This window comes from Malaclemys terrapin, chromosome 13 (genome assembly GCF_027887155.1).
Source record: "Malaclemys terrapin pileata isolate rMalTer1 chromosome 13, rMalTer1.hap1, whole genome shotgun sequence".
Classification (NCBI taxonomy): Eukaryota; Metazoa; Chordata; order Testudines; family Emydidae; genus Malaclemys; species Malaclemys terrapin.
Genome location: NC_071517.1, coordinates 16,155,284 through 16,174,803, shown reverse-complemented (window position 1 = coordinate 16,174,803; position 19,520 = coordinate 16,155,284). Strand labels below are relative to the sequence as shown.

The 19,520-nt window shown below is 50.3% G+C and overlaps 1 protein-coding gene across 1 annotated transcript in view; it reads right to left on the bottom strand.

Moving 5' to 3' along the window:
- Positions 1–5,740, bottom strand: part of SPHK1 (sphingosine kinase 1) — a 28,160-nt gene extending 22,420 nt beyond the window's left edge. Inside the window, exon 1 of the mRNA XM_054047493.1 lies at positions 5,218–5,740. Within this exon, the coding sequence (XP_053903468.1) occupies positions 5,218–5,656 (439 nt within the window). The 5' untranslated portion in view covers positions 5,657–5,740. The remainder of the gene's footprint in view (positions 1–5,217) is intronic.
- Between the last annotated feature and the right edge of the window lie 13,780 nt (positions 5,741–19,520).

Genomic DNA, 19,520 nt, shown 5'->3' with positions numbered 1-19,520 from the left:
TTAAAAAACACATTAAACACACTTTCCCCTTAGGCTACTAATGACACCTCTAATTATTAAGAAGGAGGAAAAAGTTTTAAAACTTCTACTCAGTTTACTTTGGGCTGTATAAGACAATGAAATCTGGTTCTTAATGCTGCAGCGTTTGGACAACAAACAGCAGGGGAACTGCTTTAACAAACGTTTCCATTGGAATTTTATGTATCTGTTTTTAGAGCTCAGGAAATATTTGCTTTTAGCCTTAGGTTTTGGAAAAGATGCTTTTGGAAATACAAATCTAAAGAGACACAGTCAACTCACATTTGGCCCAGTGGTTAAACACACTAATGATAATTTCAAAGTCTGATCATTGTGACTGGATATGTAAATAAATGAAGTGGTGCATATAATTGAATCTCTGATCAGTCAGATAGATTTACACAGATCTAGCCAAATTCAGCCCTGATGTAACTTCATTGAAGACAATGGAATTAAGCCAGGAATGGATGTGGCCTTTTATATTCCTGAGATTTGGCTTTAAATGAATCCAGCACCCATCACGTTGGCATCTGATCATCATAGCAAACTGAAAACAAAACCTAGGAATAGGTTACCCGCCGCTCACGTGCGGCTAGCCATCCCTGGGCACTGCCACACAGATCTCACCCAATGGCATGTCCGCTCATGAGGGAGATGCTTGATTAAATACATGTCTTTCAACATGCACCGAAAGTCCCCAAATTTGGGAGCGGACAGATCCGGAGCAGATGATCCTCCCTTGAGAATCCCTGGCTACAAGCGCTTATGCGTTTAACGCTGGGATCTGACTGCAAGAGGGCCCCAGGCCATTGAGGTGAAAAGAAATTCGCTGGGAAAAAGAATTAAAGCCCCTTTATGGCAGCAAATGCCAAGTTAAAGTAACTGTTGCTCTGTAAGCTGTACCACGTTACTTCTACCCATTAAACCTATGGCATGTGCAAGGAAAGACAAACCCTACATGTGCACAAGGGATGCAACATACATCTGTTGGGACAACCAGAGCCAGAATAAACCAGGCCTCACCTACTCAATCCCCACACCTCCAGCTTTGGAGGGTGGGAGACACGTCAGAGAGACAGAAACAAAAGGATCCCACCCCTATCACCAGCTCCGAAGCAGTGACTACGTTTGGATTCTCTCGCTTTCACAGCAGAAAGGTCAATGCTAGCAACCTCCTCTATCCCCCAGTCTGTCACTTCATGAACTGAATTACAGCCAAGTGTTCTGGGCACAGAGTCAGCTGCCATCTCTCTCTGTCTGTCGCTCCCTTTCACCGTCTCCCCTCGCACACGCTTCCCTCGGGGAGATCTGTCGCAAAGGCCAAGGCAGTGATAGCATCACCGCCCACGCAGGAGGGGAGGCAAAGCTGGGGCCTCCTAACTAGAGTGCCTCTCCACCGCAGCGGAGCAAGAGGCCCGTCTTAGACACACCAGCCAGTCTTTCCTTCTGGCCCCTATGGAGCAGGGGGAGGGGCAGTGCTCAGAAATACGGAGTCATGAAATGAAGAACTGGGACGCGCTCTTTAAACAGCCGCAGGATTTCAGGGATTCCTCTTGCTCCGTCAGCTTCTGCAGGGTCTTTCAGCGTGGCTCTGTCCCACGTTGCACCCTTAGATGGGTGGGCTCGCCAATAAGCAGTGGCACCAAGCTAGCCTTTCATCGGGGACAGCTCTGACACCAACAAGCAGGACATTTAACCCGTGTTGGGAAGGGCCCTAATCCTGCATGCTTTTAAGCACCCCCAACTCATTCGACTTTAAGTGGAGCATGGCAGGCAGCCTGGCACCTTTCAGGATCAGGGCCTGATTTCTATGTGATTTCTGCTGTACAAACTTCAGCCAGCATAGCCCACAGAGATAATGCTCGCTTACATTTCAACACATTTCTGTAGAATGTAAGTAGGCCCAAAAATCTAGCTCCTAACAATAGGCTTGACAATAGTTGGTAAAATTGGAGTGACGTGAAATGAGATAATTCAGAGGCCAGCTACAGATAAGTTCGGCCGTAACCCCAGGGCCCGTCGTAAACATGTTTTGGTCCTCGCTGGTTATTACAAGTGTTTTGGAAAGCGCTATCTGTATTGATAATTACTGGTCTGGCTTTTCCGCAGATGTTAATTAAGACGGTGCTCAGTGTTAAATAGCCAATGAGGGAGTAGCAATATTTAATGATGGCAGCGGAAATACAGATATGGTAAAAGGTGGATTTAATATTAACTCATGGGGAGCATGATTAGAATTGATTATGCAAAGGGCAGCATACTGATTTGAGATAGGCACGCCCGTCCACCATCACAGAAAGGGCTGTACTCACTTTCCATCCAGGGACTGATCACCCCTGGGTTCACTGTTTATCTCAGAGTGGGAGTATCAAGCCAGTGTGTGGGGACACTGCAATGCTTGTTTGCTTTATTTTATTTTAAATAAAGTATTTAAATTTTAATCACTCATCGTGTCAGGCTCAGTCCTCCGCTAAATTTAGTTATCTGGAACCGCCTAGAGGCTCAGATGCTAAAGAATTCAGGTTGGTTTCATCCCTTATCTTTGAACTACGAACACATAAACCAAGGGTTATTCGTGGACCCTGGGGGAAAAGCTCCAAGAGCAGAAGGAACCTGCTCTGTGTTGGCTTCCAAACTCCCTCTCTGGAGGAGGTTTCTGTGTTAACTAGCTGCAGAGCCGCCTCATGCCCCCGCTTCTTTAAGTGTTGGTGGAAGGTGCTGGATTAGCAGCCCTGGAAAGCCAAGGGCCCTCTCCCGACAGCACTGATGGCAACAGCCTGGCTTTTCCCTCACTGCCCCTGCCCCTCAGCCACGCTCCCTGGCCCAAGAGAGCCAGCCAGGCAGCCAATTGCAGCCATGGTGTTGGGAGGTGGACACTTGCCCATTAGGAATTGGCCTGAGACCACGAATCTGATTTCACCTGGGCCACTCAACAGCCTTTGTATGTCTTGATCGCTGCTAATCTGGGCTGGATTTGTGCCCATGACCTAGAACGGAGAGGCTCGTTTCTATTAATAGCCCTGAGCTAGTCACTGTGCCCTTCACCCTCCCAGCAAGCACGCAGTTCGCAGGAGAACGAGACCGTGACAAATCCTAGGGAACTGGATGCGAAAGGGAGAGCCCTGGAATTCGCACCGTGAAGTGCAGTGTATGGATGGCTCCGTGGGACACCCCCTCTGGGGGGAGGATTTGCTGACACTGGCGAAAGGCAGCTGGTTTCCCAGGGCTGGCCTCTCCCTTTCCAGCCTCGTCACATGATGGATGTCGTACAAAATTAGACCCTGAGGGACATAAGATAGGTGAAAGCCCAGAAGAACTAGCTGAAGGCAACGCGCCTCAATGTCACAACTAGCATTTAGTTCAGTGCACCAGACAAGCCCACTTAGACACATGGAGACTTCCAGTGGGCCCCAGCCTCTCGAGAGGGCATCAACGTACGTGGTGTCCCGCGAGGAAAGCAAAGGTGCTTGGAGAATAGCCTTGTAGGGCAGAGGAAGGTAGCCAGGTGTGGTGTTAGCCCAAGGAATTTTGCTGTAATCTGCACAATCATTCAGCCCATCTGCAGTCACTAGGTAAACACTGCACTACCCTGGGTAGATTAGCAATTGCAACAACTTTCTACAGTGTCTGAGGTGCAGCCGGTTTGGAGGCTCTCGCTGTGGGTAGCTGATAAGACTCAATATGAGGATGAGGACCTGCCACATTTCCCAGGTCCGAGAGGGGCAGGAAGGTGGCTGGAAGATCAGGCAGCAGCCCTTTTTCCAGAGACTCTCGCAGAGCTTTTAACTGTCCTGAGATCATGGAGGTTACTTTAGCCCTTAAGTCACGGGGAAATGGGGACTTGGTTCCAGGACAGCAGAGCTCACTGCTGCTCGCTCTCTACATTTCTAGAACACCTGTTGTCCGAGGGGATCCCAAAGCATCTGACACACATGCATGAGGCGATTGTCCAAGCACATATATTGAACACAGGCCCGAGCTGCAACGTTTGGATGTGGATCCAAACTATTCCAAATAGCACGGACTCCCTCAGGCCAATGCTATGCGCAGCGGTCTCTGTACTATTCAGTGTGAAACCTGGATCCCTGAGATAAGACTCTTCCTCTTACCCCAGCCCGTGTACTTAAGTAGGCGCAGCACAACTTTGAATCAAGCAGGGGCAAGAGAAGCGGGGGGAGGGGTGTTTTTCTCCCTCACTAGTTTCCTGCAGAGGAAACCAGCATCGCTTTAAACATGCCCCTGCAGCTGGATGCAAAGCACCAAGTGATGGAAGCCTAATAAGTAGAAACAAGAGGACAAGGCAAATTGACACCCAGGGCCCACTCATCTCCTGGGCACGCTGGCTAGGCTGGTAAGACAGGTTTGGGGCTGGGAGAGGACAAGGCTGTGGCTCCCAGGAGTTCCGTCTCACCCCTTGGGTGTTACACCTCTTTCTATCCCTTCCTCCGGGGGGAGGGATAGCTCAGTGGTTTGAGCATTGGCCTGCTAAACCCAGGGTTGTGAGTTCAATCCTTGAGGGGGCCACTTGGGAATCTGGGGCAAAATCAGTACTTGGTCCTGCTAGTGAAGGCAGGGGGCTGGACTTGATGACCTTTCAAGGTCCCTTCCAGTTCTAGGAGATGGGATGGGATATCTTCTCCCCCCCCCCCCCCCCCCGGGAACCCAGAAAATGGGCGGGGCTTACACCTGTCTGTTCCCTCAGCCCCCAGACACGCCACCTGCCAGGCAGACGCGGAAGTGAGTTGCCAAGCGACACACTTCGGGCTTTGCTAGTTCATCAGGCCGGGGCCCCACTTCGCAAGCCCCCCGGGGCCCCTGTCTGGGCAGGCCCAGCTGCTCGGGCGCCCTGCACCGCCAGCCCCAGATCAGGGCAGGCACAGCCCAGCGGGACACGTGCTGGGACCAAGGGAGAAGAGTTGGGGGGAAGCCAACTTCCTAAATGGGCGCTGCTGGAGCAGCCGGCAAAGCCCTGGGGCCTGCAGGGGGGCGGGAGAAGCTCCCGAGTGCAAGTGAATTTACTTTTGCTCAATTCTGAGTCAAATTTACAAGCGATAAAGCCGGGGGGGGGAGGGGTGAAGTGCCTTTCCCGCATAGAAACCCGCGCAGGGAGCATTGATCACTCATCCTCCGCACGTCCCTAGAAAGTGGGGGGTGACTTTGACCCCCCCCTCCCCTTGCTCGCCTTCCCCAGGCACTTACCTTCCTGCCGGGGTACCCGGGGCGCAGCCAGCTCCCTAATCTTCCCAGCCCACGTCTCCGCCAGCTTCAGATTGTCCTCCGGCTCCTGGGATACGCACACGCGGAAAATCCTGGCGAGGCGCTGCCTGGAGGGCGAGGCGTCCCACCAGCCCTTGCGGAAGGGGTAACAGAAGACGGAGAAGTAGGCGGCCGGCTCCGGCTGGGGCTCCCGGCCGGTGAAGGCAGAGCAGCCGATGCAGTCCGCCAGCTTCAGCGCGGCGCTCGGGCTGGCCGGCGCGGAGCCGACCCGCTGCATGCGGAGCTCCCGGCCGCAAGTGAGACTCAGCGCGTAGCTCATCTTGGGAGCGGGGTCCAGCAGCGCGAACACCCCGTGGAGCAAAACTTCGGCGGCGTCGCTCTGCGGGGAGCTTGCCCCGGGGCCCGGCTGCCCGCCCTCCATCGCTGGCTCATTTAGCGGCTGGTCCAGCAGCACCTGGTGGGGCAGAGAGAGAGGCAGAGCCGCCGCCGCCGCCGCTGCTGTCACTTGCAGGGACTGCCCCTGCTGCTGGAGCGCGAGCGGCTCTGGCACCCGGCGGGATGGCTCTGGAGCCCGCGCGCCCTGCTCTCGGCTGACACCTGGCGGCGTCTCTAGGGCACGGCAGCGTCTCTGGGTTCATTCATAAAGAACTAGGGACTATCAACCATTGACCAGGCCAGGAACTGATTCTCAACAGCTGCTGGACAAGTTGCACCAATAGCGGCGGTAGGGTGACCAGATGTCCAGATTTTATAGGAACAGATCCGATATTTGGGGTTAAAGTGCAGGGCCGAGTGTCAGGAGAGCCGGGCTGCCTTTCTGCTTCAGATTTGCTGTGATACCCTGTTCAAGTGACTTCACTGCGCCGTGCCTCAGTTTCCCTATATGTAAAATTGGGGAGAATATTATTTATTAATGTATTAGTGTTGCAGTACCACCTAGTAGGCACCCCAGTCAGGGACCCCCATTGTGCTAGGTGCTGTACAAAAAGACAAAAATCCCTGCCTCCCAAAAGCTTTCAGTAATACCCCGCCTTTGTCAAGTACTATGAGAAAGTGCAGGGCACATTTTAAGAGGTTCAGCATGTGGTGCATGTTTGCGGGCACTGGAAGGGCAGATGTACGCAAGGCAGAGAAAAAAGACCTTGGATGGAGGATGTGGTATCCTGAGTGGATCAAAAGGACTATTCATCCACAAACAGATTAGCAGAGGATCATACAAAATGGGTTACCATGGCTGCAAACCTCCAGTAATGGAGACCCCGCATAAAAAGATGAGATTCTCACCTTTCTGTAGACAAAGAGCAACCATAAACGTTGTGGTCTATTGCTTTGATTTGACATTAAGGGGACCAACAGTAAAGTCTCTCTAGAAGAGAACAAAATGTGAGTGTCTCCTCTGCAGCCATCTGCATAGAACTGCTCACAAAACAGCTGCCAGTCTCAGGGCAAGTCTACACTTAAAATGCTGCATCGGTGCTTCTGCTTCTGTAGGGCGTTCATGAAGATGCTCTAAGCTGATTGGAGAAAGCGTAGTTAATCCACCTCTCTGAGAGGTGGTAGCACTCTATCGGCTGTGGGGTGATCAGACAGCCAGTGTAAAAAATCGGGACAGGGGGTGGGGGGTAATAGGAGCCTATAGAAGAAAAAGCCCCCAAAATCGGGACTGTCCCTATAAAATGGGGACATCTGGTCACCCTAGCGGCTGGAGAAGTTCTCCTGCCAGCATAGCGCTGTCTACACAGCAAGGAAGGTTGGTATAACTATGTCGCTCATCGCTGTGCAATGTAGTTAAACTGATACAGGGCTGTAGTGTAGACCACACCTCAGAAGACAGCAGAGCCCTTATTGATTTAAAGGTGCAGTACACAGAAATATACTCACAACAATGATGCCTCTAAAATCCTCACAAAGGCCTCGGGTTAGGAAGCATTGTACAAATGACATAGAATTATTATCCCCTTCTGTGTCTGTGCAGTGCCTAGAATAACGGGGTCCTGGTCCAAGGGATCCCAGGCACTACCACAACACAAGTAATAAACAATAATGGTGATGTCATAGACTAGGTCCTGCGTGGATTGGTTGGTGCCCTAGAAATACCTAGGATAGCAGGGTGAGTGAGTATCCCAAATAGCTGTGGAACAATATGACCCTTCTGCCTTTCACTGGGTGTTCCTCGGCTGCTGGGCAGAGTTTTCGCTGTCTAGTTTTTGTGGGACTTGGCAGTTTTTAATCAAGGAAGAGTTTGTGAAAAGCGTTGGGGATTTGTGTGCCCTAAGAAAGGGAGCCGACATGGTTAGCTGAGTTTGTGAGGCCTTACACTCAATTCCAGGGCATTTCTATTATTTTTGTCTGTCTGTCTGTCTGACAATAACATTTGAATGCTGCATCCGATCACGTCCAAATTTTCAAGGATTGTGCTAAGCATTATTAGCCAGAACCCTACTGGTTTGGGGGATAATTGGTACATCGAAAGAGAGGAAAATGGGAGCCACGTGGAGCCACTGTCCTCTGTTAACACCCTCCAGCAGAACAATGCTCCTACTCATCCTCCCAAGAGAGTTTAACAGGTTGACACCCTGACTGATAGAAGAGAAATAATAGCTCTCCCTGCTGGGAAAGGGATGGGCTCCATGCTCCGCCAGAAGGAGAGGAGGCTTCATTCTTTTCTGCAAAAGAACAGGAGTACTTGTGGCACCTTAGAGACAAGTACTCCTGTTTTTTTGCGGATACAGACTAACACGGCTGCTACTCTGAAACCTGTCATTCTTTTCTGCCTCTTCCAAGCCTGTTCCAGGTGAGGCAGAGAGGGCACCAGCCATCCACCCCCCACTCCCCTCCAGTCTAGGGGGAAGAAAGGTACTTTGGCACACACAGAGCACCTGGTGTGATGTGCACGATGGGGGACATTGGCTGGGGGAGGGGGAAGGAGGGCAATGGGGGGGAGACAGAGCCCCTGGCTTGGTGGAAAAAATGGGAGTGCTACCTGGGGGGAAAGAGAAAGGGGGAGAAGGGCCCTGGTGTGGTGGGGAGAAAGGGGATTCAGGGGGGCAGGGAGAAATGGGGGGAACGAGGGTACTCCCTGGCTCAAGGGAGAGAAGAGGGGAACCTGGTGTCGGGGGTGGGGAAGAGGGGCATACAGAACCCCTGAGAGATTGGCAGGAGCTGCAGGGAGTCCAGCAATGGGAGGGTGGCCCACAGGGCAGTGGGGGGATGCAAAGAGCCTCTGGTGTGTGCAGGGAGCTTGGCCAACACAGGCTGCGAAGTGTGTGACACCCCCAGGAATAATAATACTGCTGCTGGGGAAGGCGTCTCAGGCCGAGCTTGGGGTGTCTTGTCCAGCAGTGACTGGGCAGGGGGGCCTGGCTGAGCATGGCTGTTGCCAGGGAAGAGGAGAGCAGAACAGTTGAGGCAGCTGGAGCTTGTGAGGGTCCTGAGCTGCTGCAAGTTGGTTAAGAGCCCATGTCACTGAAGTGGGCGTGAAGAACGCTAGGGAGTGTGGGGGTTGTTACTGAGGCAAAGGGCTTTCTCCCACCTGCATCTTCAATCTTCCCGTTCCCACGGCAGCTCCTTCCTTTCTATGCAGCTGCCTGTTTCCTTTTCCCTATAGAGCCCCTCTGTCGGATCCCAGCACTTTCGGGACTGCAGTCTATGGGGCCCCTCTGATTCTGATGTGCTTGCGCATCAAAACCCTGGTTTCAATGCATTCCGTCGGGACCCCTGAAAAACCAGGACGTTCCTGGGGAAGTAGTGTCAGCATCCAGAGGCCGGAGAGCTGTGGATTTCCCCCCAGTGAAACCCACTCCAGGGAAGGCGTGTGCTCGGCTGGTGCTGCTAATAACAATACAAGAGACGTTTAGGACAGAGCAGAGACAGAGAGTTGGCACAGAAGACCTCAGCGATTGGGGGTGCGGGATGCTAGTGATTGACAGATTAAAAAAAAGCTGGAAAGAAGCAAACTTCCCTAAAAGGAGGCGTAAGGGCGTGGCCCAGAGAACAGCGTGATGGGCTGGGATCCTGCAGCAAGAGGCTATGCCCCGATCCAGATGGGTAGAGCACAAGTGCCGGTGACCAGGAGAAATTAACCCAGGACAAGCGGAATGAGACTGGATGGAGGGAGTGACTGAAAAACGATCAGGACTAGTTTGGGGAAAGAAGTAACACATCTGAGGAATGTGAACTCATGGTGGTTTACCCTGCCCTGAGCTGATATGCTAATTGTCATCCCAGGCACCCATCCCTCTAATTATTACCTGGAGGAGGAAGGCGAAAGATTGTCAGTTGGCCTGATTCTGATCTCGCCTACACTTTAAATTTAAATAAATTAAATTAATGGAGATATCCCATCTCCTAGAACTGGAAGGGACTTCAGAAGGTCATTGAGTCCAGCCCCCTGCCTTCACTAGCAGGACCAAGTACTGATTTTGCCCCAAGTGGCCCCCTCAAGGATTGAACTCACAATGCTGAGTTTAGCAGGCTAATGCTCAAACCACTGAGCTATCCCTCCCCCCTTATAATTCCACTGGCTCCGTGATGTGCACAGATGTGAGAGGAGAACCAGCCTCATAGAATCATAGAATATCAGGGTTGGAAGGAACCTCAGGAGGTCATCTAGTCCAACCCCCTGCTCAAAGCAGGACCAATCCCCAACTAAATCATCCCAGCCAGGGTTTTGTCAAGCCTGACCTTAAAAACCTCTAAGGAAGGAGAGATTCCACCACCTCCCTCGGTAACCCATTCCAGTGCTTCACCACCCTCCTAGTGAAAAAGTTTTTCCTAATATCCAACCTAAACCTCCTGCAAGGAGTCTCTGAGGCAAGTGTGTGAGGGCATTTCTGAGCTTAGAGTGAGGATATAGAGTGGGGTGCTCTGTTTCTGCTAAAGGGAGCTCACTGTATCATCAGAGCAGTTTGGGCTTTAAAGGAAGAATGGACAGTATTGTAAGACTGGTGGTCACAGGGTATTCTACACTGCAGTGTAAGCCCACAGTTAGTGGGACTCGAGTCAGCTGACTTGTGCTAGGGAACCCTGCCCTTGCGCATCTACATTGTGTTTTAACCCTATGTTAAGACTTTTCTAACCTGTGCTTGAATCTAGGGCTCTGGCATCCACACTGCAGCACGCAGACCAGAGGCCCTGGTGCCCCACCACCCCCCCAAATGTGGCCACTCTAGCAGTGCACTGTGGGAACACTTCACTGTCCGCCCCGCACGCTACAGGAAGTTGGAAGCAGCTGGCTTTGCAAAAGGCTTGATGGTTCGCTCTCCCTTGCAAACCCAGGAGGCTCGCTGATAGTGTGCTTGCAGATCAGTGATCAGAAGAGAATGGGTTAACGCGACCTGAGCTGCAAAGGGGCGTGGTTTCCATTGGGGAGTGGATTGCAGATTGTTGGGATAGAGAAGACTGAGGAAGTTATCCCACAATGGGGCATTTCCAACTGACTCCTGGGACCCAAGTCAAGCAGAGCTGCATCTACACTGCAGAGAAATAGGGCTTGGACTCCAGGTCCCGGATTAACTCAAGCTTGGACTCTCCAGTCCTGAAGGTCCTTGGACCTTGAGCCTGAGCTCTGGGTTAGCACAATTGCAGTGTAGACACAAAGGGGGGTAGGCTTTAGCCTGGGCTGAGGCATGGGCATACACTGCAGTGTAGACATACCGTAAGGCTCTAGAACCCGCGAGGTAGGAGGGTCCCAGCACTCGGGATGCAGCCCACGCCCAGAAGTCTACATAGCAATGAAACAGCCCTGCAGCCTGAGATTGCAGGTGTCTAGTTGCTGTGTAGACATAACCTAAGACTCCTATACCCAAGTCTCATGGTTAGTGAGCTCTCTCTCTCCTGCCCCCCAAGGCCCAGACCCCAAGGGCGTTACCTTTCTAAATACTTTTGCGGATATGGGCCTCAGTCCGTATGAGAGATGGATTCTAGCTAGCCCTGGGCCTCTGACCTTCTTTAGAGGGAACAAGTCCTATGTGCTTAACATGAAACTGCTCCAGTTTCATTTTGATCCTAATCTCTGGCTGCAGTTCCCACCAGGAAGATTTTCCAGCCTTCGCAGGCTATTTGATGTTAACAGATCCTCTGGCTAGTTACACTTGGGGGATTTTTCCCATGTTAAAATTGGAGCAGGTTATGCTGTCTCACTGCTCTGGTAGGAAAATGTGCTTGGAGGTAGCTACATAAATATAGGAGAGATTCTCTCATTTGGAGGACTACACTTTAAAAATAGCCTGTTTGGTGCCATGAGGCAAAGTACCAGCAAACTTAATACATAAATAAACCAATCCAAGGTAAGATAAAGATAGGAAATCTCTACTACTGATCTTCCTCTGTCTGAGGGAATATGAGGGAATCTAGGCTAGTGATTAAGTGCAGACAACTGGGAACCGTGGCTTCTGTGTTGCATTCTACCCCCAATTTAGTGTGACCTTGGGCATGTCACTTAACCTACCCATCTGGTAAATAAGGGATAATGTTCATCTCTAAGGAATGTTGTCAGGCTTAAGTGTTCGTTAAATACTCTGAGATCCTCTGTAAAGTCTTAGCAGCATAAGCTCTTGAGAAAGGAAACCTCCTAAGAACTGATAATGCAGAGAGACAAATTTTTCCTGGTCCCTTAAAAATGACTAAACAGCTATTTGCTTCCTCTCAGGAAATTCTCCAGGCCTCACTGGAGGAAACGATGTAACCTTTATAACTATTTCCAGCAGGTGTTGCACTGTGATTGAGGGTGTTTACTTTGGTTTTGGTTTTTCTCTTATTACCATTTTACGTACATATTTCTGCAGCTATGGAATTCCCTGTTTCCTGTCTGTGCCAGTACTATCCCTAAAAGTAGCCAGCCAACAGTTAAGTCTCTATTGATTTGCCTGTTTGTTGTGTTCTGGCACCAGCTCCCTGTGTGGGGAAGGAGAAAATGTCATTAGTGACTTCACCACTTACCCTGTCTAAACAAAGTCTAAAGATGATTAGGTGCAGTACAAACTTCTTAGTGATCAGTTAGCAGCCTGATGTGATTTAACCAGATACTGTCATTGGGGTTGAACCAGGGTTCAAAATCCATCCTCTAGTCTGGGTTGCTTCTACCTAGAACAAGGTGAAAATTTTTGGCTAAAAAAGTCAGATTCTGGTCACCCGAAACATTTTGTAAATTCATGTCAAATTCGCCAAATTGTTTCAGTTAAAAAAAAAATGGAAAAAATCAAAATGTTTCATTTTGACATTTTCGAAACAAGATGTTTTGATATTTCGATCTGAAATGACTTTTTGTTTTGAAATTTACTTCCATTTTTTTGAGTTAAACTCAAAAATGAAACCAAACATTTTGTTTCAGCTAAAGCAAAATGTTCTGTTGGACCCGAAACAATTCTTTCCTCCGTCGTCAGTTTCCTGAAAAATCCAGGAAACAAACCTTGTTTCTGGTTGACCCGAAATGAGGTTGGTTTGTTTGGGCAGCGAACTGAAAATCAGTCATTCACACTGCTCTGCTCTGACCTGGATTTGCTTTAGGAAAGGGGGAGGGGACGGTCTTATGGCTAAAACACAGGACTGGGGATTTGGATTCTGCCATTGACTGGGTTCTGCCATGTGACTATGGGCTGCCCTGTGCCTTACATTTCCCACCTGTAAAATGGGGTTAATAGCTTCCTCTAAGTATTAATATAAGGCTTTAAAGTGACCTGCAAAGGGTTTTTAAAAACACGGAGCTTGTATCCTTTTTTTGCTGCTTTATAGGAGAGAAGTTGGAGGTCAGGCAGGCATGGGAGGGGTTTGGAAAAGGACAGGCAAGGAGGAAAAGGAAGTAGGATGCAGCAAATCAGTGAGCCAGTGGAGGAGAAAATGGCCACACAGAGGCAAGAGAAGACAGGAGGCAGTAGCCAGTTTGCTGCAGCCGGGTCCCAGCCAATGAAGAAGGCTCAGCAATGCGAGGGAAACAGTCTATATGGGCATATAGACCTTATTCAAAAGTGAATTATTTTTATTCCTTAAGTGAGTTCCATCCTGATAAGCTTTTAAAGTAAGTTTTTTTTTTATCCAGATGAAAACTCTCAAAGAGAAGCTGTCTGACTTGTGTCTGCCTAGTTCCTAAATATGAAAATAATTAAACTGTCTTGTTTGTGCGATGAGATTACTAAATTGTCTCATCTGTGAGACAATGATGACATCTGGCTATAAACTGTCCAACTGATTTTTAATTTTGCAGGTGAATTAATGTTGAGTGGCTGCTGGTTGCTAAAACAATGAGGAGTCCTTGTGGCACTTTAGAGACTAACAAATTTATTTGGGCATAAGCTTTCGTGGGCTAGACCCACTTCATCAAATGCATGGAGTGAAAAATACAGTAGCAGGTATAAATATACGGCATATGAAAAGATGGGAGTTGCCTTACCAAGTGTGGGGTCAGTGCTAACGAGGCCAATTCAATCAGGGTGGATGGTCCCAACAATTGACAAGAAGAGGTGAATATCAGCAGAGGGATATTGCTAGAGTCTTTTAAATCCATTACTTTTCTAGGATTTGCGCTACATTTGGGGTAAGCTGGTGATATAATGTCATCTCGAGACCTTTACACGAAGGCACGCTCATGCCAGCTTCCTTAAAAGTGATCTCCGGTCTGCATTTTTGATATTTTATGGGAGAGTTCGCAAACATACAGTCTCAGTGTGCAAACATCCAATACTGTATTTAGTAACTGCTGGCTTAAGCAGGACTTTTCCAAGGTGATACTAGCTAGTGATGATTTAATTGGACCCTGATTGGACCAAGTTGCCTGGTTCCAAGGTCGACCTCACACCTGACTTGTCGAAAGGCCGAGGGAGGTACTGCAAGGCAGGGTGACCAAAGTTTGCAAACCTGAAGAGCCGAGGGTGAGGCTGAGAAGCCTTTGGGGTCAACGAGCCCCCTACGGGACGCTCTGGGGCAGGAAGTCATGACATCCATGAACAGGCCACGCCAGCCTTTGACCGGTCTCCCTGCCCCCAAGATAGCCAGCTAGTGAGAAGGGCTGTGCCAGCAACATTACCATCTGGCTCTTTGATTGTAGTTCTAGCTCCTAACGTGCGCAAGTGCAGAAAATTGCGAGAGCTGAAGCGTTTGCAAACCCTCCCTCCTCTCCTCCCCCCTTAGCTTAAGTATCTTATTTTTCCTTTTCTTTTCTTTTTAAATGTGTATCTTTTGTTTGTATTAGCTGGGAGACGTCCCAGCCATTCTACTCCCTAATTGTGTGAAAGTGTGGTTGTGTGCAAGCTCCTATAGAGTCTCCAAGGGGAAAGTGTCAGAAAGAAGGTGCCCCCGGTTTAAACAGCCCTGAACCGTCTGACAAAGCTACTCAGGAAAGCGTGTTCCATGTTCTAACAGTCCTAAGAAACTCAGACTGTCTCATGCACATTTTGGTCTGTGAGAGCTGTCCACACTCTGCTTCTCCTAGTTCTTTAGGGCCTGTATTGTGACATCTCTGTTCCTGGGCGGGGCAGAAGGGTTAACCACCACAGAGGAATTGAAATTGACGGAGGCAGCTTTGTAATTGGCTGGGAGGTTGTGGTGCAGAGAGTGAACAATCATTTGGTATCAAACTACTTTACTAGCTCCAAATAGCAGATCTGACTGACTTGGGTAAACATTTTTAATTGGGGGTTATTAACAAGCGGGCGGCCACCTCCTTAAATCGCTTCTTAGGAGCCATACAGGTTCTATACTACATAGATTCTTACACTGCGCCCATCACTATGGTGTCTGAGCGCCTGCCGGGAGTGCGTTAAGCAATGGGACTAATGTCTGTCACAAGTTTGTTGTTCTGAATTGATAGTTGTTTGTATTGATTTAATTCCAACCCACTATGCTGCTAATTGATGGAATTGACCTTGATTCATTAGCTCCATTGTTTTAGTCTTAGTTTAGTATTGTGAGCTGTATCTTAGCTTGGGTGAAAAGTTCTCGAGTTTATTTTTGTTTAATAGCTTTAATAAAACATGTTTCTTTCACTACTGGGCTAAGGATCCTTGAGGAGCCAGGTGGATATTAGCCAGTCAGCACAAAAAGCCCAACCGACCTCCATCAGTTACTCTTTGGTTCTCCTAGCATGCAGCAGGGCTGCCCAGAGGGGGGGTAAGTGGGGCAATTTTCCCCAGGCCCCGCAGGGGCCCCCATGAGAATATAATATTCTATAGTATTGCAACTTTTTTTTATGGAAGGTGCCCCCGAAATTGCTTTGCCCCAGGCCCCCTGAATCCTCTGGGTGGCCCTGGCATGCAGCTCCTCCCAGGCCCTTACTCCCCTAGCAAGACAGCAATAGCAGACTTCCCCATGCCAAGGCAAGCAACATGGGGCACCTCTTCCTCACTGCCCTAGACTGTGAGAGCGCACCAGGCCACCCCCATGGCATGCCATCTGGCCCGAGGAACATCAACTCTTTCTGGGCCCAGTCCTGCCGGGGCTGAGTGCCCTCGGGAGAGCTGCTCAGAGCTTTGCTGTAGGTACTTGGCGCCTTGCAGCCTTGGGCGCACGACTCTCTGCTGCCTTGCACCTGTTTGCAGCCCTGTGCAAAGTGGGTGTAAAATGCTTCTGCTGGTGGGAGTGAGCAGAAAATTCCGACCTGCTGGTGCGTCATGTTCTCTTTGCTCTGGGGTAAATAGCAATGCACAGTGCAAGGCAGCACAGAACCCAGCCCATGGGCTTCTCCTCCCTGCCAGCTGAATAGAGCAGTGGAAGGAGATAAACAATTAACTAATCCCTTCTGGAATGCAGCACCTCCCGCTGGGATCATTGCTGCATTCCTGACAGAGCCCAGCTAGGTTCCACTTTAGGCTTGGAAGATTAGCTACCTTCGATGACATTGTATCTACTAGGGCTCCCCTTTAACCCATGGCACAATGGTGGGTCAGAGGAGCGGACTGCAAGTAGCAGTGAGTGGTCAACCCCTGGCTCCTCTACTGGGGGCTTTCCCACGCTGTACAGCAGCAGATGTTGAACTCAGTGGATCCTGTCCACACCAGTGAGAACCCTTTTAAATGCAGATTGAGGTGGGGAGCTGGGGGAAAGCCGTGGTGCTGGCCATGGTCACATGGGGCAGGATTTTCTGTTGTAGCCACCACCATGGAAGACCAAAAGTCCATTGAAGTGCATTGAATCATGCTGGGGTTTTCACTGCCATCACTGCCGGTAAAATTTCTCTGTAGTTTCACTGTGTATCATCTGTAAAGCCCCATAGGAAGGAACGATGCTCTAATGTGGTGTGTGTGGTTGCCCTCTCGTGGGTGGGCCATGTAGAGGATACGGGAGATAGATCTCTTCTAGCTCAGGTGGCAGGCTGGTGGTTTGGGAACTGCAGGGCCCAGCTCCTCCAACAGTGTAGGTTTATAGAGCCGTTGTGTCTTATCTGCTGTGTGCGGTATATGTAAATGTAAGATATTGTATAGAAGAGGGAGTTTGCAAAGGTCAGAAATTATTTCCAAAATAAACTCTGCCTAGATTCTTTCAGTGGTAGCTCTCAAAGTGCTTTACCTAGGAGGTGAAGTGTCATTTCCATTTTGCAGATGGGAAAACAGAGGCATAGGGGATGAAATGACTTACCCAAAGTCATGCAAGAGGCCAGTGTTACAGGTGGAATTTGACAGCTCCTTCCTCCCCTGTGTCTCCTAACCCCCAAATCTGGTGGATGGGACACTGAGCACAGTGCCTGCTAGTGACAAACTGACCCCACCCCGTGGAAGTATTCCTAGGTGTGGGTATTGAATTCACACTTCTCTACAGGAGAATTCAGAGGGGCATCTCTGGCTGAGAGGGCTTTCTACGGACTCCTCTTGCCGCTGCCTTTGCTCTTAACCCCTTAGCGTTCCAGAGAGTTCAGCCTGCTCTGACAAAATCCATCTGCTGACGCATCTCGGCTCCTCTTGTGACTTGTGTCTCTCGCTGTCCAGCTGGGTGCCAGATTGCTGGAGACAGTTGATTGTGCGATTGCACGCTGGAGCCGGGGGCAGGGTTGCCCCAGGGGAAGAGGTGTGCATAGGGACAGGGTCCCTCATGCAGCCTGCTTCAGTTTAATATGGAATGTTTCTGTTGCCTCTGTTTTGAGCAGGGAACTGGGATCGATCGCAAGCACTGCAGTCATTTTTTTCATGCTCTGTAGGGCTCTCAAGGTAGAGCCTAAACAATTTTGAACGTTGCCTTGAGGATTTGGTGGCTGGGGAGGGCTTGCAGGGCTGAGCTGGAAGCAGAAGCCAGCTGCAGTAGTGGAAACTTTCCAGCAAAGATTCTGCTGGAGCAGGCAATACTGATTGGAACCCTTCCCACGGCTGGCCAGGACCTAGGTAAGCTCAACAGGGCTGACTGCCCCTCCAGAGGGCCTGCAGCTTGGGTCTTATACTGTCTGTTGGCACACACCCATGAGCAGCTGATTCCATTCCCTGCTCTCTATGGGCCCCCCGGATCTTTTACCTACCCCGCCCCCCTTAGTCTTGGAGTCCCATACCTCTACTCTTTAGACGGAGTAACAAAGAATCATAGGCGCCGACTCCGTGGGTGCTCCGGGGCTGGAGCACCCACAGGAAAAAAATGGTGGATGCTGAGCACCCACCAGCAGCCCCCCTATCAGCTCCTCCCCCCGGCGCCTCCTGCCCACCGGTGGGCCCCACCGATCAGCGCTTCCCCCTCCTTCCCAGTGCCTACCACCTGTCGCAGATCAGCTGTTTTGTGGTGTTAGGAGGCGCTGGGGAGGAGCGAGGGTGCAGCGTGCTTGGGGGAGGGGACAGGGAAAGGGCGGGGCGGGAAGAGGCGGGAGAGGGGCGGAGTGGGGTTGGGAAGAAGCAGGGTGGGGTGGGGTCATGGGGGAAGGGGTGGAGTGGGGCGGGGCCTGGGCAGAGCCAGGGGGAGCATCACCTGGCAGATTAGAAACTTGGGGCCTATCAGAAGAATAGTCTTGTGACTAAGGCCTGGTCTACACTGGGGGGGGGCGGGGGAGGATCGACCTAAGATATGCAACTTCAGCTATGAGAATAGCGTAGCTGAAGTCGACATATCTTAGGTCGACTTGCCTCGCGTCCTCCCGGCACTCCCCTGTCGACTCCACTTCTGCCTCTCGCCGCGGAGTATAGGAGTCGACGGCAGAGTGATCGGGGATCGATTTATCGCGTCTACACTAAATCAATCCCTGATAGATCAATCATTACCCACCGATCCGGCGGGTAGTGTAGACGTACCCATAGACACAAGGCCTGGAATCGGGACACTTGGGCTCTATTGATGACTCTGCCACTGATCTGCTGTGTGACCTTGGTCAAATCACTTCACTGCTCTGTCTCTGGTTCCGCCATCTGTCCAAGAAGGGATGATAGCTCCCTGGAGCAGTGTGAAGTCACTATGGTGAAAAAGTGCCATTGTGCTACCCAAAGACAATATATAAAATAACTAGTCCATTTTGAATGTGCATAGGGACGGGCTGGGGACAAGGAACAAGTCCTAGGATTGGAGTGTGCATGTCCCAATCAAAGACAGTTCTTGGGAAGCAGAGACGAATGGGAACACTTCTCTGGCTCCCTGCATTGAAGCCAGGTTCTGCAGCTGCAATTGTAAATCCCACCCTGATTTAAGTCATGTCCCAGACACACCCTGCCTAGCAGATTAATTCATTGTGGCTTTGACATTCTCCAGAGCATGAAGCCCAGAACAGGGCACCAGAAGTGCCGGTAGCTATAGAAAGCTTAGCTGGTTCTTCCTGGTTAATGAGTTACTCAGGAATCTTTATGGGGTCAGTCTTAACCCATGGAAATACTACGACTCAGCGTTCCAAAGCCCAGGCACGTCTGTTTTGTCTTTGGTAACTGGCCTGCGGTGACCTCACACACTCCCATCCACTCATAGGACCCTGCTTGTTAGCCACTGTAGCTCACCCCACACGTCAAACAAATTAATAAACCTTGTAGTCAGAGGCCAGAGCCGCTGAGCCCACATGATCCCTAGAGACATTTTTCTTACGAAAAATAGAAACTTTCAGTAGAGCCGTTGCACATGATTTCCCTGTAACTGTTTCCTTTTATGGTACAAATTGAGAACTGAACTGTACGTATGGTTCAGGGCTGAATCAGAGAGCAGAGATCTCCAGCAACACGAACCACCTGGCTTTCCCAGGGTTTGTTGGTTCTAATCATATGTTTTGTACAGCTTGGTTCTTGCAAACCTGAATACTGCTGGCAGTGTTTCTAGTGGAAACTTAACAGCAACGCCCCACTACAGCACTTGTAACCCAGAGGACGAGAGAGACCCAGGTGACTACCAGTCTAGGTGCTGGTGTGGGT